The sequence below is a fragment of the Procambarus clarkii genome, chromosome 16, assembly GCF_040958095.1.
Source record: "Procambarus clarkii isolate CNS0578487 chromosome 16, FALCON_Pclarkii_2.0, whole genome shotgun sequence".
Lineage (NCBI taxonomy): Eukaryota > Metazoa > Arthropoda > Malacostraca > Decapoda > Cambaridae > Procambarus > Procambarus clarkii.
The window spans coordinates 16,793,341-16,821,017 of NC_091165.1; the positions used below are offsets into that span (position 1 = coordinate 16,793,341).

General features: G+C 45.0%; 1 protein-coding gene across 6 annotated transcripts in view; it reads right to left on the bottom strand.

Annotated features, from left to right (window-relative positions):
* Positions 1-27,677, bottom strand: part of Nos (Nitric oxide synthase) — a 761,521-nt gene that overhangs the window by 30,350 nt on the left and 703,494 nt on the right. For all 6 annotated transcript variants that reach the window (XM_069325290.1, XM_069325289.1, XM_069325287.1 and 3 more), the window contains 9 exons: positions 25,808-26,103; positions 23,940-24,084; positions 23,282-23,386; positions 19,295-19,342; positions 18,260-18,330; positions 10,546-10,722; positions 9,288-9,462; positions 584-719; positions 25-103 (listed from right to left, as the gene is read on the bottom strand). In XM_069325290.1, coding sequence (XP_069181391.1) covers positions 25-103; positions 584-719; positions 9,288-9,462; positions 10,546-10,722; positions 18,260-18,330; positions 19,295-19,342; positions 23,282-23,386; positions 23,940-24,084; positions 25,808-26,103 — 1,232 coding nt within the window. The remainder of the gene's footprint in view (positions 1-24; positions 104-583; positions 720-9,287; positions 9,463-10,545; positions 10,723-18,259; positions 18,331-19,294; positions 19,343-23,281; positions 23,387-23,939; positions 24,085-25,807; positions 26,104-27,677) is intronic.

Below are 27,677 nucleotides of genomic sequence, written 5' to 3' on the forward strand. Positions count from 1 at the left end.
TTAAAAAAAGTTGAAGTAGGTTACCTGGCATTCTGTCCATGGAGGTTTCTTGAGACCAACACCTGACAGGATCGAACTCTCTTGCCATGAGATCGTGAAAGACCTTCAATGTAAACAAAGTCATATAGATCCATTGTTGATCAAACAATATTAATTATATTCAGCTGCGTCTGACAGTGAAATGGCAACATTTCATAATTATAATTAATAATAAATTAATGAGAAATAACACTCTTGCTCCTTAAGGGAAGAATCTACTGAATACTTAAAGACAGCAGTTTCTCCGTTGCCGGAAACAATCTGCTTAATTACTCCAGCCGAGACAGGATGTAGTTACTCAGGTGTAGTTACCCAAGTAATAAGTAATAAAGTACCTGACGACGGAGGTACCGGACGCCAACCCGCGCAGACTACTTCCTTCTAGTTAGGAAGGAAGTAGAGGTAGAATCTTGCGTTAAGGAGCAACAAGGTGGCGGCGGCTCTGGCATCACGCACTATATTAAATACATTCCAGAATAACATTTAATTCAGAATCACGGTGCTGAAATGAATCTTTTTTAAAAAGGTAAATACGAGGTCTTACCAATAGCAATATCATCCGTTTTTTCACATGGAGAGAGTTTTATTTTATCAGCAGTAGCCGAGACTTCACTCTTGAGCGCGGCCGTTGCCTCTCTCATGGCCACGTCGTCATCCAGGCAGAACGTCTCACAACCGACCTGATGAAACCAGAGTTTATGAACAAATGATTATTTGAAATTATAAATGAACTTAGAGTTTATGATTATTTTGTCTGTTTACTAGGGGAAGGGGGTGGGGGTAATTTCAATAAGAGATTGTTATCCTCTTCCGTCATTCTGCCACATGTCGTGGACGATTTGTATGTATAGCAAATTGTCAGCTTATGGGACAAATAAACAGGTTAGGGGTGATGAACAAGGCGCGTTCTGCCGTGGAAGCGGTGACTGCGCTGCTCACATTTGACTCGAGACAGTTAATGGAGATGATATGTTTACACAATTATGAGATGAATATGACATTCATGGAGTTTAAGAGTACATGACATTGAAAAGATGGAGGTCTCAAAGAAATATATTGTTTAGTTTCAACTGTTAAAAGAAAGGTCACAGTGTGCCCCTGGAGGAAGGGGTGTTGGAGAGGGTTAATATGTTCACCATTCCTGCACGATGAGTGGGGGGGGGGGGCGAAATGTTTTAGGACAAACATGACGACGACGTCCTAAGAATGTATTACATATATATACTAACGAACCATTAAGAATATGATTAACGAATTCAGAGCGTTTGTACCCAGGGCTTCTGGGTGCAACTACAATAATTTAAACCTAAGTATTTATTCCAGGTAACATTTAACTGAATTACAAATTAAATGAAGCATATTATTTAGTGCCACTAGAAATACTAAACGACAAGGGGGACGACACCTGTCTAATGTAAGGAAAGCTGCGTGTTCTGTAGTGTCACACTGTAACTATGACTCTCCCACGGTATCTGCATTCTGACGCTCCTCGCTTCCGACTGTATATACTTGAGAGTACGTAGTGCACAGTTATCGCTCGCGGTAGCTGTGTGAAGTCCCTAGCTGGCCTCCTCGTGGCACTCCTGGTAACGCTAACAGCTAGGACGTCCCCCCCTACTGCTGCTCTAAGGGGACCTTCCGTCTACCTGCAGTAGGGGCCATTTGTCAGTGACACTTGGTTTGGGTGACCATACATGACGATCCGGCTATAAATGACCGGTCGCCAGACTGTCCAAACTGTGGCAGATCCTTTCGAGACTAGAGAGCTATGCGCCTCCATCTAAGTCGCATGCACAAGGTTCAATACCACCAGGAACTTGAAGAGGCCGCGAGTAGAGCGGGTAGTCCCAAAGCAAGGTGGACCGATAAGGAGAAACGCCTCCTGGCAATGGAGGAGGTAAGGCTGGAAGGCAGACCCCAGGCAGGCCGGGAAGGTATGAACCAGCGGCTGCAACAGCGCTTTCCTTCACGAACGTTAGAGTCCATTAAGAGTCAAAGGAAAAGGAACGAGTACAAAGAATTGGTGGTGGAATACAGGAATCTAGCGGAGGGCGAGGGCTCGGAGTCTTCACTGTCTAATTCAGACAGGGAGGACGAACAGCCTAGTCCATTAAGGAACCATGGATGGAGAGGCAATATTAGGGCGGTGGTGGGCGCCCCCGATGGCGCTGATCCTGACATGCCCCCCACCCCCTGACGGGACCCCCAGGAAGCTACTTGGAAGGAAACCATGGTGGAATTCCTTGCAGCTATTGCACACAGGGACCAGGAAACCGGATGGGGGGGGGGGGGAGAACTCCTTGATGAGGCAACCACTGACCTGGTCAGTGGTAACGGCCATAACGCGGATAGGATTCTTGAGCGCCATGTTCGAATGGTTACTTCTGCCAAAAGATCTGGTGACCACACGCTGCGCCCGCGCCCTGTGCGCCGACAGAGACCGCCACCAACAAATCGTGCCGATCCAACCCAACCTCCAACCAGACGAAAGAGGGAGCGAAGGGCACAGTATGTCCTGTGTCAGAGCCTGTACGAGAAGGATCGTTCAAAAGCCGCTGCGCGCGTCATTTCCAGAGACTGGAAAGGAATCCCCACTGAGGTGGAGCCAGCTCGTCTCTTTCCCATTCTGGGAGGCATTATTCTCTAGACCCACATCACCGGACCGCCGAACAATTCGTAACCGTGATCCAGTTAATCAGCAACTAGGGAACCCAATAACACCAGAGGAAATCCTTGTTACTCTCAAGGCAAGTAGCAATGCTGCTCCCGGCCCAGACGGTATCACTATACGTCTACTTAAAGCTATACCAATCAGGGTGTTTGCAAAACTGTTTAATCTGTGGTTGGTAAACGAATCCCTGCCACAACCCTTTCGTAAGATTAAGAGTGCTGTTACCTAAGAAACTTAACCCAGACTCTCCTTCCCACTATCGCCCCATAACCATGTCATCTACGTTAGTAAGGCTGTTCCATAAGATTCTGAGCAGCAGACTCCCCGAGGCAGTCAGGATCGACAGGCGGCAGAAGGATTTCGTCCCCGTGGACGGATGCCCTGGAAACCTGGTGATCCTGGATGCCCTCCTTGCTAAGGCTTGTGCGCTCAAGCACAACACACACCTGGCGTTTCTGGATATGGAGAAGCCTTTCGATAACGTCTCCCATCCGGCCATCCATCGGGCCATGAAACGTAGAGGCATTCCAAAGCCTTTAAGGACATATATAATGTCGGGCTATGATCGATCCTCAACCGTAATAACCAGTCAAGGGGAGAAGTCAAAGGACAACCTGATCACTAGAGGGGTGAAACAGGGTGACCCCCTGTCTCCATTTCTCTTCAACCTAATAATTGATGAGGCAATTACTAAGGCTAAGGACTTGGGGCTAGGGGTTGGTCTGGGAGGCGAAAAGATATCAGCACTGGCATTCGCTGACGATCTGGTTGTGGCAGCAGAAACGGCTGCCGGATTACAGACACTCATAACAAGTATTTGCCACACACTGTGTGGCTCTGATCTTAAAGTAAATGCTGCGAAATGCCGTACGCTAAGCATAGCGATCGATGCTCATTGCAAGACGTGGCATGTCCCCACCAGGAAGGCATACTACGTCGGGGACGATGCAATCGGTACTATGAGTGTGGCGGACGAGTATAAGTACTTAGGGATACTCATCGGGGCCGGGGGCAGACGCTTATCCTATGGTTCCCTGTTTGAGGACGGCCTGACCAACATCACTAAGGCGCCACTCAAACCCCAACAGAGGCTATACCTACTAAAGCACCACCTGATTCCAAAGATGAACCACCGCCTTGTTCTCGGACGCGTGTGTAAGACTGAGTTAGCGAGGCTTGACCGGCGGCTGCGACATGCCACCCGTGGCTGGCTGCGGCTGCCTCGTGATACTCCTAATGCCTTTATTCATGCCGACGTGAAGGACGGTGGACTAGGAATACCCGACTTTGCCACATCAATCCGCCTACAAAAGAACAAGCGGCTCAGGGCGTTAGTAGAGTCGGAGGATCCGGTGGTAGTGGCAGCGGCTCTCCTACCCGCATTCCAAGCGCGAATGCGTCGATGGGTAGACCCGACCACGGCCGCCGGAACCCCCTTCTAACAGAACGACTGAGCGCTCTAGGAAGTGGAAAGCAAAACTGTACAGCATGGTCGACGGTGCCCGCCTCGCGTCCTCTTGCGAGGTTCCATCTTGCCACAAGTGGGTCGCATCCGGTACCTGTTTGCTAAGCGGAGGAGATTTTGCTCACGCCATTCAGATTAGGGCAAACGCTGTAGCCACGCCGTCTAGAGCAGCTAGGGGTAGACCCGAGGCTTCTGGTCTCTGCGATGCTTGTCGGAAGCCAGGAATCCTGGGCCAAATATCCCAGGCATGCCACAAGACACACGGGGCTCGGGTGAAACGTCATCCGGTTCGTAGCTGGCCACCTGCGGCAGAGGTTTTTAGGTGGAACGCGAAGTTCGTATACCGGATGGAGGGACCTTCTGTAAGCCCGACATCATAGCTTGCAAAGGTAATGAAGCCTTTATATTAGACACCCAGATCTCGGCTGATAACTTCCCACTCTTCCGTCCACAGAGCAAGTGCGACAAGTACGGCACCCCAGAGATCCTTCAAAAGGTCAGGGAATATAACAGGAAGCACACAGCATCCGCCTCTTCAATAACCCTTAATTGGAGGGGAGGATGGTGCAAGGAGGGTGCGCATGGTTTACTGGACATGGGTCTCACCAAGAGCGACCTTGAGATTTGATCTGTGAAGGCCCTGACCTGGACATATTCCATTTACAGAATATGGTCCAAGACCACATCTAGGGGCAGACCACCTTAGTCCCAGGATCACCGTGCACAGGGTGCATAAGGGTCAATATAGTCTCGCTTTGGTGAACCGCAGCCAGGATAGCTGGTAGCCAACTAAGCAGAGTCGTCATCTGGAGTACCACTTCTCCTAATGGTGTCTCACAAGAGGGTGGATGACCTGGCCGGAGCCCACGAGTGGGTAAGGCGGGGGCCGGAGGGACCCCCATGCGCATACATGATATCCCTCCCGCTCCGGGGCCTTATTAGGAGCTTCCACTATGTCTAGTTTTCCATGTATGCCGACGTCAAGTCATCAATCCTGCCGCTTAGGCAGCTTGCTGTTTTGGCCTTCAGCGTTAGTTCTTTTTTAATGATATACTGTTCACCCCTACCTGTGTGGGCTGTATCCCATATAAGAAAAAACCAAATACAAAAGAATTTTCCATTTAATGTTTGTTTATTTTTCAGGTTATTAGTATTGTGTGTTATTAGTATCATCTTAACTCTTGTGGGTTGTGATGAGATCTGCCATTTGTGTGTATTTTAGTTTGTGTTTTCATAGGGTATTAGGTATGCTTAGGGGTGCCTTCTCGCCATGCCCTGTGGCTGGGGGAAATGGTGCCCTGAAGCTACATAAACACCCTATACCCCCGCCCCCCCCCCCCCCCCCGAAGTGGCAAGGGAAGTTAGGGGACAACAATAACAGTTTGACACAACAAGACAATGAAAGTAATAATTGGGGGAAATATAGGCAACCCCAAGGCGCATCTGGGATCATCCCGGACATAGGTTTGAACCCTCATCATGGCCCTTGTGGATTTCTGTATTTGATGCATCACGCTATTGTGATTTGTGTGTATAGGCAACCCCAAATTGAACAGAACTGAATGGCGGAATACGTTGTCTGGAATATATTACTATTAATATTATTATTATTATTATTATTATTATTATTATAAGTAACAAATTTGAGTCAAACTGGACAAATGAAACAGTCCGAGGCAGAAGACTTAAATTGGTGGAAGACTCTTTTCACAAACAATACATTACGGCGGCAACATGCGAGAACAAGGTGAACACTAAACCAATATTTGTTCACTATTAATACTAATAGTGTTCACTATTAATACTAATAGTGTTCACTATTAATACTAATAGTGTTCACTATTAATATTGTTCACAATTAACATTAAGTGAACACTAATTAAATATTGAAATGGGGAAGCACGTTAACAAATGACAGAGGGGGGGGGGGGAGGGGTTTAACATTGCAGAATTAGTTAGATTAAGGAGTGGGCAACCCTAAACACTGAGGGAAGTGTTCTTGAAAGGTGGCGTCACAAACAACAAGTGACCTGACCTTCGATGATAATGTTGATGAACACTACAACTCTTTAAGGACACTATAATAGTCCACGACGAACCGCAAGGTTGTAAATGCTTTTATTTTAAAGAGTTGTGGGTTAGGTGTCTAATTTTCAGACTGTCACTTCTTGTCTGCTGCAGGAGAATTCTAATTAAATGCCCAGGATCCATTAAGTATTTACGCAACTGTTGTGTAACGGTCCGGGGTCTTCAGCCTATCTATCCGGCTCTTTGTCGGTCTTGTTCTTCCAGAATTTGTTGTTTTCAACATTTACTAAGTTTCCAAAATGTTGTTCCTAGGTCCTCAAGAGATCTCTAATGCACAGAACTTTATTACAATTTATTTATTTAACAAAAATAGAGCCAATGTATTTAATATTCTTCTATAACAAATGTTAAAAAAAACTTTCTACGATGATATTAGATGATTGACGTGTAGTTGATTGTATTTCAGACGACCATCAATTGTTGATTGCAGATAATCCTGGGGCCAGATTCACGAAGTAGTTACGCAAGTACTTACGAACGTGTACACCTTTCCTCAATCTTTAATACATGTAACCATAGGAGTCAAACAGTTTACAAGAATGAAAATTTCCCAATCAACTGTTATTGTTATAAACAGCCTCCCGATGCTTCGGAGCTCATTAACTGTTTAATAATTGTAAACAAAGCTGCCAAAGACTGAGAAAAAACGTACAGGTTCATAAGTGCTTGCGCAACTGCTTCGTGAATCTGGCCCCTGGTCCTCTTGTACTCCAATCTGACTACCCAACCGGACAGAACCAGGAAATTGAGTGCTGAGTGGCAAGTAACAGCTTGTGATTGGCTGCCGCCTGACAACTGCTCATTACTCAACTCTTAATTCGCAAAACAGTCGTCATTGGGGAAAGCTGATAACTGCTGAACCACAGTAAGGCGGGGCTTAGAAGTGCAACGGTGAGAAGGACGTTGCGGTGGCTGGCGTACTTGCACACCAGGTTAGGTCCGACTTCAGTCTCCATGGTTCACGTAATCCCAGGCGTTTCTTGATATCACAAAACTACGAGGCCGTAAACACCATTTGTGTATACCCTCATACAGTTGACCTTGGACCGAAAGGGTAAATTTTGCACCCTTCTATGGCGAGTCAACTGTACCATATAGGGAGACCGTGCCGTTGGCCCTGTTACAGCCATCGTTCCGCTTCCGTTACTCCAGACAACGGAACCACAGAACCTTGAAGGGAGACTTGAGTCCTGCTACTGGCTGGCTCCCTTTCCGAGCTCTCTTCCTCGATTCCGCTCTGCCTCAGTCTTGACGACTCACGTGGTGGGAGGTGGTGACATCGAGACAGCTACCCACGAGGGTGTTACTCCTTGACTTTCTAATTTATTAAACACTCCTAGTTAGAAATTAATAAATGCACACCCCCTAACAAATTATTCCTAACTGAGGCAATGAGGCTATCTGAACTATTCGTACTTAAACTTCGCCGTCGACAGCAGATCGACATCAGGCAGTCTAACAAATAGTAGTTCAGTTACAGACGCTCTAGAGATGTACCTCATCTTCTTCACCATCTACATTCACCAGAAAATGTAACGTTCGTCGAATCTAGTTCCTACTCAAGACGCTTCAGCCTCGCTACGAAGTAGTCAGCCACATTCTGGCCGTATCCAAGCTTCCAGCTGTCGTCCCGCATCAAACTCTTCGAACCAAACCTATATCATTAATTAAATATACATCATAAACCACTAAACTGTCTTGTCACTCCAAACTCGTATATGTAAACAAACGTTACAATTACCTTTATCAATTCACAGTATCTGCACATCCTATAATTATAATTATAGTCTGGTAGTTCTTCCATTTATTTCTTCCATTGTTGGTTCCAATTTTCTTGCACCATCCATGTTCTCCATATTGTCATGGCTTTTATAATTAGTCAAGATACAATTTTTTTCCCTTGTGAATAGATTTATTCGAGGTTTATCTTTGTTTACCTTACCACCCCCGTGCTTTCAAATTTATTTTCCCAAATGATACTTGTAGAAAACGTAACTTTTCATTAGCGCTTAAGCCGTTACTTTACAAAAATGTTTTTTAGTAATCATCTTGCTAGTGGTGTTTTAATTTCTTGAATTAGAGTCTATCTCTGAACCTCTTAGCTCCCTTCGTCTCACCGAGCGTCAAAAGAGTGGTCTGCTCTGGTATGTAGAGGTAGGTCTAAAAAAAAACCTAGCGTATTCGCCAGAGACTTGGCAAGACATGGGTGCGCTTAGCTCAGGCATCAACCGAAGTGACGCCAAACACGGCAGTTTTATTACATTACGCTTGATATTTCGTTAGTGTTAACGGTGCGACCGGAAATAAACGTAATCTTCTTTAGAGAGACTATTTTTTTAGTCCCCTGTAGTAACTTCAGTGCCGCTCAAATCAACCAAACCACATAGCAGGGAAGCTGGGATCACAGAAAATGGGAGAGGAGCTGGCGGGAGACAACCGGTCAGCTTGGTCCCGAGGAGCATGTAAATATTTGATAGTTGGCACGTGCTTTCTCCCTATTTGGGTTTTACCTGATCGGCCACTGGTATGGCCGTCGAGGCCACACTAGTGGCCTCGACGAGGACAGGAAGCCGGCGAGTTGTCAAAGGTCCCTTTATTTGTCCAGAGCCTCCAACCAGCGGTAGGAGGTTCCATGCGTTTGATGACCAAATCACACACCAAAAGATAAGGAGGCGACGACGTTTCGGTCCATCCTGGACCATTATCGAGTCGAATGTGATGGGACGAGTAGTTTCGATTCAGCTACTCGGAACAAAAAGTTCCAATTAGCACGGGCTATGGTGAGCCCGTAGTGAACTTACCTAACACAGGAATGGGGCTGTAACTGTGGTACTCTGGTATGCCTTCAAAACAAAATATCTTGCACCTTTTTGGGAGCGAGAGAGGCACGGGCGTAAGTATGACAAGAATGAGGTGAGGAGCAGGAGAGGTGGTAATTCCTCTCCTAGTTCTCCTAACTTGGTTAAGATAACTGCTACAACTTTCATGTTTTATATTTTCAATATTTTATGATTGGATACTTACATTAAATACATCAGCGGCCCACTTGTTGAAGGCTTGCTCCTGGCCGGCCAGTTCGTCTCCACAGGTGAGTCCTATCAACCTCTCTCCTCCGAGCTCTGACAGCAGGTTGTCTACATATTTGCCAAATGCACAAAAATTTGGGTAGGCGCTGGATCCAAGAGCAAACACTGCAAATCTATTTTAAAAGTTCTAATTAAAACTCGGAATACTTCAGAAGTATATTAAGAATTAATACTGTTGTCTATTATTATCAAGACATTAAAGCAAAACACAGCTTTTTGTAAGAGCTTAGAAAACCATGAATATTGAAGCTGTAAACAATGAAAAAAATGTCAACATCCTTAGACAAGAGGCAGTGACTAAACACAATGGACGGTAGTGGGGGAGGGATTTGGGGGTGGGGATTTTTTTTTTTTGGGGGGGGGGGGATTGGGGGGGGGGGATTTGGGGGGGGGGATTGGGGGGTAGTGAGGGGGGGGGTAGTGGGTGGTAGTGAGGGGGGGGGTAGTGGGTGGTAGTGAGGGGGGGGGGTAGTGGGTGGTAGTGAGGGGGGGGTAGTGGGTGGTAGTGGGGGGGGATAGTGGGTGGTAGTGGGGGGGGTTGTGGGTGGTAGTGGGTGGTAGGGGGGGTAGTGGGGGGGTAGTGGGTGGTAGTGGGTGGTAGTGGGGGGGGGTAGTGGGTGGTAGTGGGGGGGGGGGTAGTGGGTGGTAGTGAGGGGGTGGTAGTGGGGGGTAGTGGGTGGTAGTGGGGGGGGTAGTGGGTGGTAGTGGGGGGGGGGTAGTGGGTGGTAGTGGGGGGGGGGTAGTGGGTGGTAGTGGGGGGGTAGTGGGTGGTAGTGGGGGGGGTAGTGGGTGGTAGTGGGGGGGGGTAGTGGGGGGGGTAGTGGGGGGGTAGTGGGGGGGGTAGTGGAAGGGGTAGTGGGGGGGGTAGTGGGGGGGGTAGTGGGGGGGGTAGTGGGGGGGGTAGTGGGGGGGGTAGTGGGGGGGGGGTAGTGGGGGGGTAGTGGGGGGGGTAGTGGGGAGGGGTAGTGGGGGGGGGTAGTGGGGGGGGTAGTGGGGGGGTAGTAGGGGGGGGTAGTGGGGGGGTAGTAGGGGGGGGGGTAGTAGGGGGGGGGTAGTGGGGGGGGTAGTGGGGGGGGTAGTGGGGGGGGTAGTGGGGGGGGTAGTGGGACGGGGGGTAGTGGAGGGGGTAGTAGGGGGGGTATTGGGGGGTAGTGGGTGGTAGTGGGGGGGGGTAGTGGGGGTGGTTTAAGTTGTACCTGACGTTGCTGAGTGGTCCAAAGTTGTCTTCAGACATGATTTCAGAGGTAATAGAGCCACGAACATTGGAGTTAGCGACACCGTTCTCCTGGGTGGTGGTGGTTGTGGTGGTGGTGGTGGCTCCGGCTCCCTCCGTCAGGCTGTTCATCCTCATGAACGACAGACTTCGATGCATGCTGAAGAGACCCGGATAATGCTCAGCAGTGTACACGGGTATTGGTCACATCTTTATATAAGCCAGCTGCGGCGAGTACTATCACAGTTATACACATTATACTGCTGCTGAAGTACATCAGTACGAGGAAGGGTAAATTATGTGCAGGGGAGATGTGGAGGTAGACCCGAGTACCTCCGGGTATGTCATCTAGCATATTTGCGGAAGGTGGGAGTGCTGGTGGGAGTAGGGGGGGGGGGTTGAAGAGTTAAGCCTGTGGGGGAGGGGGGGAGGAATGGGGAGAAGGTGAGGGGGGGAGGTGAGGGGTGAGGTGTGAGGAGATCTGAGCATCTGAATAAACATTTCAACAGTTAATAAAAAGTATTACACATTGTATGAATTTAACAAATGAAAAAAACTTGTACATTTGCTGATGAAGCATATGGCCTTAAACGGAAGCAGACGACATACAAAACAGTGTAAATAATTATATTGTGCTGAACATGTGCACGTGAGAATGAACAGTAAGCGAGGTGTGTGGGAACAACACTACGCCTCGCACTCATTAGGGAAGACAATATGTGAACACGTGTCGGTTTTACCGACACGTTTTACACGTGTCGGTAAAACGTTCTCTAACAATGGAATTGCCAGTACGGACTTGCACGGGGCCATGGTTCACTAGTACAAATTGGACAATTGGTAACTTAAGTGCTTATGACCTGTTCATAATTGATGTCAGAAACATGCGATAACGGCATGCAGTGCAAACCACCAAATGCAGTTTACAGTTCAAAACAATTCTCTTCCACAACCACAACTTAAAGTCACACAATCCACAACCCGGCCTGTTGCCTAATGCGCCTCACTTTGCCCCATATGGTCCCCCAACGTACAAAATAAGGGGCACTATGACAAAATAGCGGCTCACAAATATCCACGTGTTCTTGCATAGGTTGTGGTGAGGTTAGGTGGGGTAGCTTAGGTTCGTCCGTTGCAGAACCCCTTATGTTGCACGCTGTGGCAAATTAAGAGAACGGGCTGGACGGGCAACCCGTCACCTGGTGGTTAGAACACGTGTCAACATCACCAACCACCTTACAAGTGCTCGCAGGTTACAGAACAGTGTCAGAAATGCAATATGGCTTGTTGCAAGCATGCACGCAACTCTGAAAAGTAAATATTAGACAGGAAGCCGTGGTCACGTGCAGCTGCTGAAGACCAAAATGTTCAACATTAAAAGGAAAAGTGTCATGCACATGCAAAAATTATGAAACGGCCTCACGACCCACAATTGTGTATAATATTATATATATATATATATATATATATATATATATATATATATATATATATATATATATATATATATAACGAGAACCTTTTATATGAACGAGAGCATCTCAAGCAGTACTTGGCTCTTTATGAAAATTATGAGACTCCCGGCACTGTACATAAAAATAATTTCGGACAATTTGAAATCTGTATTCCCGAATGTCGAAATTACACTCGTGTGCAATTTGAACACGAGTGTTCATGTGCATGATGGTGACCAACTACGCAGGAGAACGTTATTTTTCAAGAGTACGAAAATATCTGCTTCGTAGCACAATGGAGCAGTTGACCAAACCACACACTAGAAAGTGAAAGGACAACGACGACGATGTTTCGGTCCGTCCTGGACCATTCTCAAGTCGACTGTGACTGCCACAATCGACTTGATAATGGTCCATGACGGACCGAAACGTCGTCGTCCCTTCACTTTCTAGTGTGTGGTTTGGTCAACATTTTCCAGCCACGTTACTGTGACTCCTTGCCTGCATAATAGGGCAGCATCGTTTGAAATATGTTTCACTCATGGAAAATGACATCCTGAAGACCATTGACTTCATACTAGCCCACATAGTCTTCATTGGTATTATGGTCTTCGTATTAGATCACAGACTTATTTATTATGCACCCCATACCCATCTTCTGGGCGGTAGTGGAAAGGGTTACAGAGGCACATAATGTAACCCTTTCCACTACCGCCCACACGATGGGTATAGGGTGCATAATAAATAAGTCTAATGTGATCTAATACGAAGACTATCTGAAGTCAATGGTCTTCATTAGACTTCAAGCCAATAATACAGCAATTCTTTGGTAAGAATGCAGCAAATGCTTGTTATATTAAATAGTTCGTAGTATTTTCATACTGTGTCATCTAATGTGTTGCTTACCGAGTATTACTGTGTTTTACAAGCCTTGTTTATTGTTCAAATGTTTATCATGTTGATTAGTTGCTGCTCTACACCATGTTGTTAATGTTTTAACACCTGTCTTGTTGAAGAGCCAATACCATAAATATGTTTATTATTATCGACCAATTACTTTTTATTCCTGTGAGTGGTTGTCATATGTCCCCCAGCACCCTAGTTTGCCCAGGGGACCCCCCCAGCACCCTAGTTTGCCCAGGGGACCCCCCCAGCACACTGGTTTGCCCAGGGGACCCCCCCAGCAAAATGGTTTGCCCAGGGGACCCCCCCAGCAAAATGGTTTGCCCAGGGGACCCCCCCAGCACACTGGTTTGCCCAGGGGACCCCCCCAGCACACTGGTTTGCCCAGGGGACCCCCCCAGCACACTGGTTTGCCCAGGGGACCCCCCCAGCACACTGGGGACCCCCCCAGCACACTGGTTTGCCCAGGGGACCCCCCCAGCACACTGGTTTGCCCAGGGGACCCCCCCAGCACACTGGGGACCCCCCCAGCACACTGGTTTGCCCAGGGGGCCCCCCAGCACACTGGGGACCCCCCTGGCTCTTATTAATCATGCTAGTTTTTGTCTCTAATTTGTTGTTTTCATTAACTGCATTATCCTTCACATACAAGAGGTTTTTCCGGCCTGAATGAAGGTTCCTAAATTATTTAAGGCCAACTATACATTATAATCCCTTTAGCGTGATTTCTGTGCCGTTCAGAAGAGATTTCCAGAAGAGCGAGTTCTGGAACCATTTGGGTTCTGTCGAGTATCCCCCGTGTTATGTGGGTGTAACCATGCGTTTCTTGACCGCGTGCGTCCCCCCTCTCCCCTCTTAAGCAGCTACAAACAGGAGTGGCCTTCCGACTCACCTTTTGCGTGCAGAGTAGTCCTGCCAATATGATGCACTAACAGGAGATAAGCAAAAAAACAAAAAAGCACAATGAATTCTACTGCAAGAAATGTAAGCATAGAGTACTGAGGCCTAAGAGTTAGTATAATGCCAACCCTTTCCTCACAATAATCTAAAGTATAACATGCCATATTTTATATATATATATATATATATATATATATATATATATATATATATATATATATATATATATATATATATATATATATATATATATATATAATTAGTTAATTGATGTTCTCATTCAAGCTAATATTCAAATTATACATATAAAATGCATTTAGTATTCAAGTCACGGGCGAAGTAAACCTAGGTAATTAAACTATCTTCTATTATGTAAAAATATGTCGAGCGTAAGTTAGATATCCTGAACCCACTTTAAATAGTTTCAGGGACCTGAAACTTTCGACCTTTTTGTAACAAAATTCCCAGAATACAAGCCACTCTTTAGTCTGAAATGCCATGTATCACATCTAAAAGTAAGTAACCAAGATGTTCATTCAATTTAAATTATGCAAACTCAAATGTGTTAGTATTAGATAAAGAAAAGCTACGAATCTTTACGGCCAAGCAAAACGTTATGGAAACTGTGTATAGGAGCTGCATCAGAAGTTATAATGTTAAACTCAGTTCTGTTTGTATTCCATATCAAATTGATCATAATTATGAATATTACTCCAAGTTAGGATGTTTTGGGTTGATTTTTGTCTGTCATTACGAGTGGTGGAGTACAAGAGGCGCGCGCGCACACCACTTCAACACTTGTGAAATTATTAACAGCTGAAATAACAAAAATTAAAATAATTCGTAATAAAGCTGGTAATAAACCCCCGAGCTTAACAAAGGCTTCTATAATGCAGATCTGTTATACACAAAAATATACTTAACCTGCTAAGCTTAAACTATTAACTTTAAATAGACACGAAAACACTTATATTGCACAAATCAAATTATTTGAAATATTTATAATGCAAACAATATAGCATAAAATCCAGCAGATGCACCGCACAAAATAATGATAGCAATTTGTTTATTTAAAAAAAATAGGGGGCCAATTTATAAAATGTTCCTAATGCAAAGGTACTTAATTAACATGTTACTAAATTTATGCAAATATATATCAAAACCAGGCAGTTGTTTTTCGAGTATGTGAGGACAAATTTGATTACTATATATATTGAATCCATTTTTGACGAAAATACATAATACTGTACATGTCTTGCCTCTGTTACCTTTCACACACACGTTATGAAACTAAAGTTAAAAATAACGAAACTGTTTTCTAATGGTCCCAAATAACTGAGCTCTTGTTACTAGTAACTCTTGTTTCCAGCAAGCCTTTGCCGATCACACCAGGCCTGTGATAGCCATCCGTCGACAGCCAGGACCAGAGCCTGAAAGAAGAGGCGTCTCAGGTCACCCGAGGTCTCATGGAAGCTGCCCTCCTCCCTCGAGAGCTGCCCGTGCCAATCTCCTCAACAACACGGGAAGGAGGGAACAGAGGACCTGGGATGTGAGAATGAGGGGGTGATGAGTGTACATAACACTCTGCACAGCCACCACAAGACAGCGCCCAGAACGCACAAAAACACCTGGAGGGAAAGATGGACACATTCCCTTCCAAAGGAAAAATCAAAACCCTGAATTGAAAAGACACCAACGGGAATCGACACAAATTTCATTTTTTTGTTTTTAATTATTATTTTTACCATAAACATGGCCAAATATTTACAATGCTAACCAGCATGTATACATTTTCTTCTGCCCTCCATGGACAGGATTAGAGTTCTATTAAACTATATTCTATATATCGCTGGATTATTGTTAACATTGCCTCTTCTCCAGCTACACTTTAAGTGACATGTGTAACCTTGGTTTTGGTCAACTATTTATTATTCGAGCCGGTCCGTTACCCCCCGAAAAAACGGGAGTACCGGACCGGCTCTAAGCTGGAACACGACTGCCGAAACGCGGGATGATGTCGCCAAACATATCCGCCCTCAATAAAACCGCGAAACCCCACATCTGAGGAGCGGAAAGAGCGTGGTAATGAGCAGGAGGATGAGGGAGAAATGCAAAGGAGAGAATTCCGCATCAACGATGCAAACAACTGAGATTGGTAACCACGACCTCACAAGCAGTAAAATTCGAAGACCAGAAGAGCCCACAAAAGTTACAAATCTGATAACTTGCCCGGATAGGACGTCCTGCACCGCGCCAGAATGGAGAACCTCCGTCAATCGGGTGCCAACAACGCCGAAGGCAACTGGCGCACTGGAGTATGGAGCTACCAAGCCCTGCCCCTTGAGGCAGGGCAAGAGCAAATAGTAAATTGTCAGTCACGTAGACATTTTCCATGAAAAAAAAGAGGCTCTTAAAGGCGAGACAACTTCTGCCAGGCAAGCACTTAGATGGAAAAATAACTTTTCTGCTAGGCAGGACGCAACCAAAACTTCATACCACAGGCAGGAAGCTAAAGACGACCCAAACCACTGATTCAGTCGAGACGCATAATCACATCTCTAAAGGGGGAAATGAAGTAAGTTCTTTTGAGACAAACTCTGAAATACTAAAGGGCATAACTCTGTATTATGGAGTTATTTCGTGGAGAATTCGCCACCTCCAACTCCGGAGGTGGTGAATTCTAGCCACGAAACAGACAACGGGTTGGATTATTTTACATTTTTATCCAAGTCTCTTAATTATCCTCAGAAAATTGTAAGGCTCTTAACATCGACGCCGGTGGCTGCTAGGCGTTGCGCTAGCGTGTAATGCAAGGCATGCTCATGCAACTAGGCTGGAATACGATAGCCCACAAGCCAAAAGGGCGGTTCGACAACATTGATCCAACGCCAATAAACGCACACAAGGGTGTGAAAGAACTTATCTCGCAGGCGGAATGAAGGCGGCAACAGGGAAAACCATCGAGGTTCAAACACATCTCAACCCGTTAAGATGACAACAACAGAGACAGACTTTGAATAGGAAAGCAGGTTGGGTAAATCGGCAGACGTCTCTGGCACAACAGAAATATCGTTGGCAAATCGCATATCTAACCGACCAACGGTCTACGAGGAGAGGGGTACGAAGCCACAGACATGGAACAACCGCTTTTCGCTACCCAGGTGGGTAACGAAAATTTGTACCCCACCAATAAACACTTAAAATAAACATGGCTGATGGCCAGGCGCAACACACTAGAACTCTCAACGTCATCAATTTCCTCATCAAAAGGGGCCGACTCTGAGGAGCAACTAACCCTTCAGCGACGATAATCTTTGGTGGAGAAAATACAACAAGCCAGCCACCATAGTAGTAAACCCTGGCCCAAGGCGGGACCAAAATATAGGACAGGCAACATGTAATGTGGAGGTTTATTAATAACAAGCTTAAAACTTGACTGAGGAGGAGAGGGGGGGGAGGCACAACACAAAGCCCGGGAAAAACCAGCACTACTTAGCATCGCCAGGGCCCCCAGAAGCAGCACCAGTGCCCCCCCCCCCCACAGCAGCGCCAGGCCCCCCCCCCACAGCAGCGCCAGGCCCCCCCCCCACAGCAGCGCCATGGGCCCCCCCCCGATAGCAGCGCCAGGGCCCCCCCCAGCAGCAGCAGCGCCAGGGCCCCCCCCCCAGCAGCAGCGCCAGGGCCCTCCCCCCCAGCAGCAGCACCAGGGCCCTCCCCCCCAGCAGCGCCAGGGCCGCCCCCCCCCAGCAGCGCCAGGGCCGCCCCCCAGCAGCGCCAGGCCGCCCCCCAGCAGCGCCTGGCCCCCAGCAGCGCCAGGGCCCCAACTGTGAGGTGGACGCTGACATCAGTTCGGGCTCTCCCCCACCGGGAACAGCCTGTTTCCTTTTTTCCTTTAATGTTAATTTCGTTCTATAAAGTAGTTTCTGTCGATTCGCGTATTTTCAGTTTCGTTTTCTCAGCTTATGGAAAATAGCAGATGTCAGTATGGTGATGCAGTGTCTTCACTGTACCACTTGTTCATTCAGGCTGGATCTTTACATTTTAAAACAATGCTAAGAATGAGACCTGAAATGAACAACATTGCTATACGCATTTTTTATTTATTTAAAGTTGCTCAATAATTCATCCTCTGCAAACAAGTTGTTAGGTCTTGTATTTTAATTCAAAATATTAAATTATACGCAATGCCCTTCACAGTGCTCCGCTGGCAGAAGACAAACCACTACGTCGAATGACTGTTATATATTAATGTGAAATAACTCTTAACTCACGTCTATGTTTAATGCATCAATGCCTAAGAGCTTACTTGAGAATCAGTATAATGCAACTGTAGTGAAAATCTTCTAAATGTACGGAAAATGAAGAACATCTGCCAGCAGAACTAGTAGTGATAGTGTTGTAGACGAGGCAGACTCAGCAGCACTGATCACAAGTACTTACCTGCTGGTAACATCATCGATGTCTGCCGCCGTGCCGCTCACCTTCATGGCGTACAGGTTCTTTGCGAAGTCCTGCAAGACAATGATTATAACAATATCACGGTGGTTCAAAGTATTAAAGTAAAAACTATATTAAACATTAAACTGCATCAGCACACTGCAAAGAGCAAAGCTTGCGGTAAGTTGAATACTTCAAACAACAGCAACACTGAACCGAGCAGATTTCCCACGTAAATTTATGCCTTATGTACAAGGCATAAAGAGCCCGTATGCCTTGCCTTATACTCTGGCCTCTTTAATACGACCAGTGACAATTTTGTCATCTGGTGAGTAACGCAAATATTCCAATAATCGGGTTTACAATATCAACAAATATTCACAATAAATCTAGCACATTTGTTATATTTGGCAAGTGGCGGATCTAGTGGGGCTAACTTTTCAAAAGTTCCTACAATTTATGAACTTTTCAATCAGTACAATAAGTAAGTGACCCGCTGTAAAGGTATACCTGACCATATACAGGACATGAATTTTGTAAAACGTATTTTCATATGAACAACGAGCAATGATGTGAAATGTCAACAATAATGAACTGGAAAAGAAAAATGAAAATCAAGAGCCGAAACATGTATTGATAAAAAAAATGCGACAGCTGTAAGGATTGCATGCATCTTACCTCCACAAACACATGACTGCATGCAACAAAGCAAATATCACAGGTTAAGGAAAATCACGTGACAATCTTACCAGATTCGATAACTCTGCTAGAATGGAACTTGTGCATACATATTCTTGCAAATGAGTTAACAAAATTGCAATATTAAAAACTAAACTCTAAAGCTACCACATCAAATAATAATTGCAAGAGGTTCTGTTGCTCCCCCTGGGATGATATAGCTCTAAGCTCCAGAGGTTCTGTTGCTCCCCCTGGGATGATATAGCTCTAAGCTCCAGAGGTTCTGGAGCCACGGGTCGTCTCCCCCCCCCCCCCCACTCGCCAATAAATGATAATACACAAACTTAAATTAACTTTTACCTTTTTATTCTTGTACTTGTACTTGAAGAACAGTTTCGTGGAGAACCCCTAGAGGGAGAGGGTAAACAAGGCATCAACAACAATCGTGCACTACTCATACTATTAAACTAGAAAATAAAAAAATACATATTAAAATAAATTTTGCATCATGCTGAAATTAGGAACAAGTTACACTTGTATGAGAAACTTCACAATTTATGAATGTGGTTTTCATGTCCACCACCTAACAAAGATTTCCTACTATGACGACTTGGTCGACAATTCAGAGAGTGAATTTCAAAATCACCGTGGTCGAGAGAACGTAACAATTTGTATGTTAAACAATTTGTGCACAAAACTACAAAACTCCTGGAACAAATCAATTTAATTATGAATCTAAAAATTTAACAAGTTAATATTTTTCAAAGATTTCAAATGGAGAGCTCTGGTTGTTAATTAGGCACTTTGTTCACATTTTATAACATTGTTCAAACAATAATGTTCCATGATAAAGATTAAATTACATTGAACATTCATCCATCAACCAATAAATGGTTTAATTTCCCCTTTACATGTCTTAATAACCTAACTTTATATACATTTGTTTGATCTTTACTTCTTGGATCATATTAACAGCTTAAATTATGGAGCCAATAGCTTCCTGACCACCGGAATGGTATACTAGTTTATGGCCAGGAATGTTCTCTCGTGGAATCATCTATGCAATTTGCATGTCCGCACAGTCAGAGAGATCTGACAACAAAGAAGTTCTGACATTCAATCCGCTACTACAATCACCATGGCTGTCTTGCATTCAATCCTCTTGGAGTTTCATTCACATCAGAACAATTCCATTACCTTCTCTCAACATACTGAACACGAACACACACACAATTATATCTCGGCAACATTTATGAAAGTTAATGGCACTGACGTTTAGTTCTATTCCATAAGTAATAGTATTAGGTCTAAGAACCTAATTATTAGGTTCCCTGAAGAGAACCTGAGAACAATCATGCGAGTAGTAGACTCGTTGGGACAATAAATGTCCTGCCTACCAGATCCTTTCTATTTGGGATCGACTGTTTGTTAGGCATGATCGCCTTTAGGTTTACCACCACCACGTTACCCGCTCGAGTGATAGGGACGCATCAACCAGGAGGAAACACCAGTACTGGTTATCTTGAGGTTATCTTGAGATGATTTCGGGGCTTTTTAGTGTCCCCGCAGCCCAGTCCTCGACCAGGCCTCTACCCCCAGGAAGCAGCCCGTGACAGCTGACTAACACCCAGGTACCTATTTTACTGCTAGGTAACAGGGGCATAGGGTGAAAGAAACTCTGCCCAATGTTTCTCGCCGGCGCCTGGGATCGAACCCAGGACCACAGGATCACAAGTCCAGCGTGCTGTCCGCTCGGCCGACCGGCTCCCTCTGGGACAGAAGTAAAAAGCCATTTTACACACACAAAAATGAAACCCTTCCATTCACCATGTGTTACACGCAACATTTTCCACGAGACTCGCCAGCACGCGCGGCCCTCCGCCACACCCACCATCTTGTGTGACGGGGCACAGTGCGCCTCGTCCACCACTCCTGCTCCCACCACCACCTACTGACTAACAAGCACAACCAGCAACTGCGCGCACCTAGGTCCTTGCCCAACACTAAGCGGTGTTCATGCTCTCTACACACCTCCTCATGACTCAATGTCTGCCCCCATCTTCTCATCCTCCTCATTTTCTTTTCCTTAAATTCATTCTAATACTCATCAGTTTACCATTCATCCTTTTTAACACAGTTCAGTGACTTTTGCATTCTATAGTTTCCACGAAGGTAGCCGCACCACTCCATGCTTTCCTGTCGTGGTGTCTGGCTTGTTTGGGGGGAAAAGTAATTATCAACAGAAGGCACCAGGCCGGGAAGACACTGTGGATGTAAGGTGGGGGAAGGGGGGATGAAGGGTGTGAAGGGGGGGCGGGGGGAGAAGGGGGTGTGAACGGGGGGGGGGAGAAGGGGGTGTGAAGGGAGGAAGGGGTGAAGAGGGGGAGGGGGGTGAAGAGGGGGAGGGGGGTGAAGAGGGGGAGGGGGGTGAAGAGGGGGAGGGGGGTGAAGAGGGGGAGGGGGGTGAAGAGGGGGAGGGGGGTGAAGAGGGGGAGGGGGGTGAAGAGGGGGAGGGGGGTGAAGAGGGGGAGGGGGGTGAAGAGGGGGAGGGGGGTGAAGAGGGGGAGGGGGGTGAAGAGGGGGAGGGGGGTGAAGAGGGGGAGGGGGGGAGAGAAGTTGCCTGACATTACACAAGTTGATGGGCGCCACCTGTGTCACACCAGAGCTTAGCTACAGAGTCAAGTTTCTTTAAATTATTACGTTCCATCTCCAGCCAGTTTTTACATAGAACACAAAACTTAATACATCCATGTAAGTTGTCATTCACACTTTCGTGGAAATAAACATTCCATTTACCTGGGCTCTAGGAGACTCGAACCCTGGACCCCACGCGTGTGAGAGGCCGTAGCTCTATCGAGTCTCTTAGAGCCCAGATGAACGGAATTAACAGATCTATTTTAACTTCAAATCTATTTAGTATGCAGACCAAGTCTTGAGTAATGTAGTCTTGCTGAGGCAACAACTAAAAAGGTCGACAGTGCAAGAGCCTATCATACTACTTAATCGTGTTGCAAGTATGGGCTCAACACACAAGTATTATTGACATTCAACAACATTATCATGCATAATCAAGCACAGAAATGTAAAACTACGACCATACTTACAATGTGCGGGTCTTGGAGAAATACCGACTCTCATTGTAATGATTCCCATTGTTGGGGTCAAGAGGCCTGTATGTGGCTTATCAAGGCCTCTCTAAGGCCTACGTTAGCCAATGACTGACTGACCTTCCGGATGCAACCTACCACAGTTGACGACCCACTCCCGAGCACATATTTACTACTTAGGGAATCGAACGCGGATCCTTTAGTGTGAACCGAGACGACTACTGCGCTAACGGACCCCAATGAACCAAACTGAATTCAAGTTACTTACAATCATGTACACCTTCTAAAAGTCAAGTTCAATGCAAGATGCTACACGGCAAACAACAGTACCCTTGCTCCAACTTATCAACGGAAGATAACCTCCTTTTCCATACACCTTTCACCTCAAGATATTTCGTGCATACACATCCATAACTAGACACCTACGTCATTAGTAATAATTATTTCTTAGCTTTTATTTTGTCTTGTATGGATCACCAATAGCACAGGTAAACTATTGTAGGCACTGCACTAACAGAAGATTGTGAACCTTTTAGAATCAATGTTTTCTCCAAACAAATATTAGATATTCAAGAGTTTGGGAAAACTAGCAACACACCGAGCTAGTTTAGTGACTTCTTGCCGCCTCCGACCCCGATGAAGGTCCAGTGAAGGTTGACCACACTGGACCATTCAAGGTCATTCAGTCAATGATGCACAGTTCTCAACTAGGCATACAATATATGGACATACAATGCTTTACTGGCATATAAACGATAAAAGTACCAACCGTTTGAAGAAATGTTTGAGTAATTTTAAGAGAAACATGTGCAGGCATCACAATCTATAAACTGATTTAAAAACAAAGTTTATTAAAAAAATATTTAATGTAATGTTTATTATTATACAAACAAGAAAATGTGTTTCTTAACTTGTTATATTCGATAAACTACTACCACCATAAACGCCAACCCCACACTACCTAGGTTACTTGCCGGTTGAGGCGAAGAACAGTCTGGCCCTCACATTATTCTCCTGTCAAACTTAATACCACTCATTAACTAGTGCAACTAATCCAGACTTGGTGTTTGGGCTAATCAACATCCCCCCCCCCCCACAGCCAGACGAGACCCAGACACACTTCAAGATGTTACACGACCGAAGACCACATTCACTCCAAACATCTACCACCTACAGGCTATTCATGCCCGCGCCACCTCTTGTGGTGGCGTAATCTTCATCAACAACAACAATAGCCAACCTCGCCATTCTCTGGGGGATCGCCATTGCCGAATGTGGACGTCACCACAAGAACCAACGCCTCGTGTTCAATGTTGATTAAATCGTAGTCTGCCATGCAGTAAACCTGTGCATAAAGAAAATAAGTAAGTTCACAAGTTTAAATGAACAAATCCACAAAGGCCGTGACGAGGGTTTGAACCTTATGGATTTGTTTATTTGACGCATACGCTATTGTGATTTCTGGGTGTAGTGTAATGTTCACAAGTTTGTTTACTGCTTGAGAGTAAACTATTAAACCTGCTTTAATTATGTTTTGCTCTGCTACATATGCCCGACGGCTATTGCCTATATTATATAACAGACCAACCTAAAATTATTTTGCTCAAGCACCCTTTCGTCTACGGTAAAGCCTTAAACTTCAGAATGGAAAGAAGGCATGGAAAGCCAAACAAAGAAGAGGTCTTACACACAGACTTACACACAGACTTACACACAGACTTACACACAGACTTACACACAGACTTACACACAGACTTACACACAGACTTACACACAGACTTACACACAGACTTACACACAGACTTACACACAGACTTACACACAGACTTACACACAGACTTACACACAGACTTACACACAGACTTACACACAGACTTACACACAGTTTTAGTACTGACCTGAGCATTGAAGGTGTGACCAAAGATCTCCCCGAGTTTCTTGGCGTACATCTCAGACTTGCCGGTCTCCGTCGCATAGAGGATAGTGGCCTTGATCCTCTTGGATAACGCTTTCCCGAATAATTTGCTGGTGAACTTGACGGCTCTGTGGAACCATAATGTACAAGATGAGACAATATGTTAACCTATATATTGATACTAGAGCCTAGTATATGTTGAAAAGAGCCTAGATAAACACTAATTCTTCCCGGAACCCTCCGCATGATTAGTAGATACAAAGTATTTTAAACAATGTAAACATCTTAATATACAAGTATAGTTTATAGGGATACACTATTTAATATCATTATTATTAAAACAAACAACGAGTTAAGTAGCATTGATACTGGCGGCATAACAGCACCGAAACACACTGGTTTGATGTTGGGCTTAAAACCTACTGTGTTAACCCTTGGGGGGAAGGGGTTACTCTAAGCTTCTGTAACAGCTTACCCACCATCCAGCAGCTCAGTATATACGCAGTATACGCAGCTCACCACGGAACTCAACTCAGCGTAAATTCACCAAGAAGTGGTGTTATGATTAGCTTATATATAAAAAACATCTCGCATATCAATACAAAGTAATATGTATTTATTTTTATATATTATAATAGTATTATTATTATTTAATTTAGCTATAAGGGTACATTCATTTCCCTCCGGAGCTCCGTCTGTCAAGCCATTTATCTTAGTTTCACCCAGAGCAGGAAATTTATAGCTCATCTTAAATCCTGATCCCTTCCAAGTGTTATATAGTTGTAATGGCTTGGCGCTATCCCCTGATACTTCCCTTCACCTTACGCAATATGTAATATACATGTAATCGTGTTGAGCTGGTGTGCACAGCACATGCAGCACCGCTCCTGTGCCAGGTAAGTTACGGACTCGCCATAGCCTGTGCTACTTGGAACTGGTTCCGAGTAGCTGAATCTATAAAAAACAACAACAACAGCTGGTGTGGTTCTGCCAAAATGTCACAGAAAAGTCACTACTTCACAATCTCCTGGAATGTGAAGCAACCAACGACCTTAGAAGAGCTTTCAGAGTCCCTGAATCTTGCAGTAACCACCCTGAAGCCATCAACACTGCCACTCTTCTGGTCAAAACAGGTGTCCAGCAGCTGGACACCCTCATAAATACTGTCAAGCAGTATCCTCCCCAGCGGCAGCAGCCTGCCGATTAAGTGCGACCTCAGAACACTGAATATATTTACTGAACAAAACATTGTACTACTTACGGGCGATTCATGCCCATACCACCTCTTGGGTGGCTTAATCTTTATCAATTATCAGGCCAGGATGATGGACTGCGCGCCATCATCCTGGTGTGGCGCGCAGGCCTTCATGCTCGGCTTTCACCCTCTGGCATTAAAGGAACACACTGGCAAACATACTGGCCCAGATCAAGCCAGTTTGCCTAGTCTAGGTAGATCTTACTGAAATGCAACTATATAATTGTCACGCATCTATCCTATTTTTAAGACTTACGAAATTGGTATCGTCATTAATGTCAGCTTACACACTTTGTTAATGGTCCGGCGACGCCGTGTCTCCTGGCATCCCTTGGCCTCATCCCTCGTACTGTCTCCACTTTCATCTTAATATCATCCATTTTCCCTCTCCAAATATATCTTAAGCTTTTGTTATTGTTGTTTTAATTTTGGACTTTTACATCCCCCGAAACGGGGGGGATATACCAGATATACTACATTTAGGGCGGAACCACACTCTCCCTAAAGTGCGCATTTTTCCCCTCTTGTAAAGTCTTACCTTCCATACCTCTGCTTCGTCACTGTCTACCTCTTAGCCTTCAGAGCTCAAGTCTCACCTTGCTATCTCTTTGAAACGGAACTTGCGTTTCGTTTTTCGAACGGAGTTTCTGTTGACATCTTTGCTCTTCTTCCAGACATGGACCTTCCAAGCCGGGTTCTGGTACTCGTAGGAGGGTTTGAGGTAGTAGAGGCACATCTCCTGGTGGAACACCGGGGTGATGGAGCCAGACAGGGGCGGCACGATCCACACCCAGTCTGAAGGGCAGCCGCCCCTCAACTTCTGCTCGTTTTCGAAGTGTTTCATGAAGGATTCCGCTGCCGAGTGGTGATCCATGATGGTCACGTTCATCCTCTGGAAGGAGGCCACATTTCAGTAAAGTGAAATTACGCAAGCACTGTACAAAACAATCATACAATTGTTTTATCGTGCACACACGTCAAGCGTCCAGGCAAGTGAAGGCCTTCATCCATTTTTTTTTTTTTTGCGTGACTAACCTCCAGTAACTAATATTAAAGAATTAATGCTTTAACATTAAAATATCGTTTAATAAAACAAACGAAACAAAAAGTTATGCTGAAAGTCTTAGTCTTTAAGCCAAGCTTTAATACACGCCACAAACGCAGGCACTTGCAGCTGAAGTCTGCCACAGATCACAGTCATGGACCACCGGTAAAGAACTTCTGTAGTATTATATAGAGCCCAGAAAAAAGCTGAAAACTTAAAATATACCTTAAAGGGGGGAGGAGAGAGGGAAAAGGTGGGAGGAAAGGGATGAGGGGCAAGGGGGTGAGGGAGGGGAAATGGGGGGCAAGAGGGTGGAAGGGGGGGGGGGAGGACAGGTAAATGTCAGTGGATGTCTCACCACCAAACAACAGGTCCATCAACAGCGTGGTAATAGAAGATTACTCATGACAGAACATGATCTATTTGCTGACCACATTACGTCTATACAAATTCGTATATTTATAATGTTTTAAAATGTGGCAAACGTTTCGTGTGACATTTGAATGCTTCAAAGTAAAGGTTATTACAAATGATAAAGTTTAGGAATTCAAACAACAACAACAACATTAAATACAAATTAGACTTTGTCAATAGAAAGATTATGGTGGTGTGAACAATGCAAGCTGCAGAGTTGAAGAGAAGCAATTGTCAACTCTTGTTTTGATTGTAAACTATATTCCACTGAACTGTGTAATTTGATACGCACAGGTTTACTAATCGATTAGATAAAAAGTATTTTGGTTAGTTTGGCCGAAACTTTTGCCTTTAAATTTAAAGCCACTGTTTCTGGCGCTGTTAAAATTCAGCGTAGAAAATGCAAAACTATAGTATTCTCGTCCTTTAAACAAGACGCAATGGAGATTTAATGACTTTAAAATCTAAGAGAGACTTTCCTGAATCACCACTTATTCTTACACTTTCAAGACAGTAAATTTAATCTTTGCAAACGGGCTTTGTACAATTTATTTTGTTTAAGTATTGTTATCTTTGCTGCCCGATGGAGAACACCTTATTTAGCAAAAGCCTTTCTGTAGCGTAACTGTAGCAAGTAACGCAATACTACGGGTCACCACCTAATATCAAGTCTCATTTTGACGTACACTATCGTACTAGAAACTTCCGTACCAAGAAACAATCGTACTAGAAAATCGTAGCGGTTTGCGAAATTAACTATGATCTGTTTTCTGTTTGTGGGTACTCTGGTAGGTTAGCATAAGGCACTTTAGTGCCACAGTTTCAATTATACAAACTATTGGGAAAATACTGGTTATGCAACACTGATAAACAAAAATGAGTTCCCAGCTACAGAAACGAATAGGCACACCTCTGAACTTACTCATGACACCAGTAACCCCACTCATGTTAGTGGCGGTTTCCCACCATATTAAGCTTTACTTCGTAACATAATATATTCTGCTGTA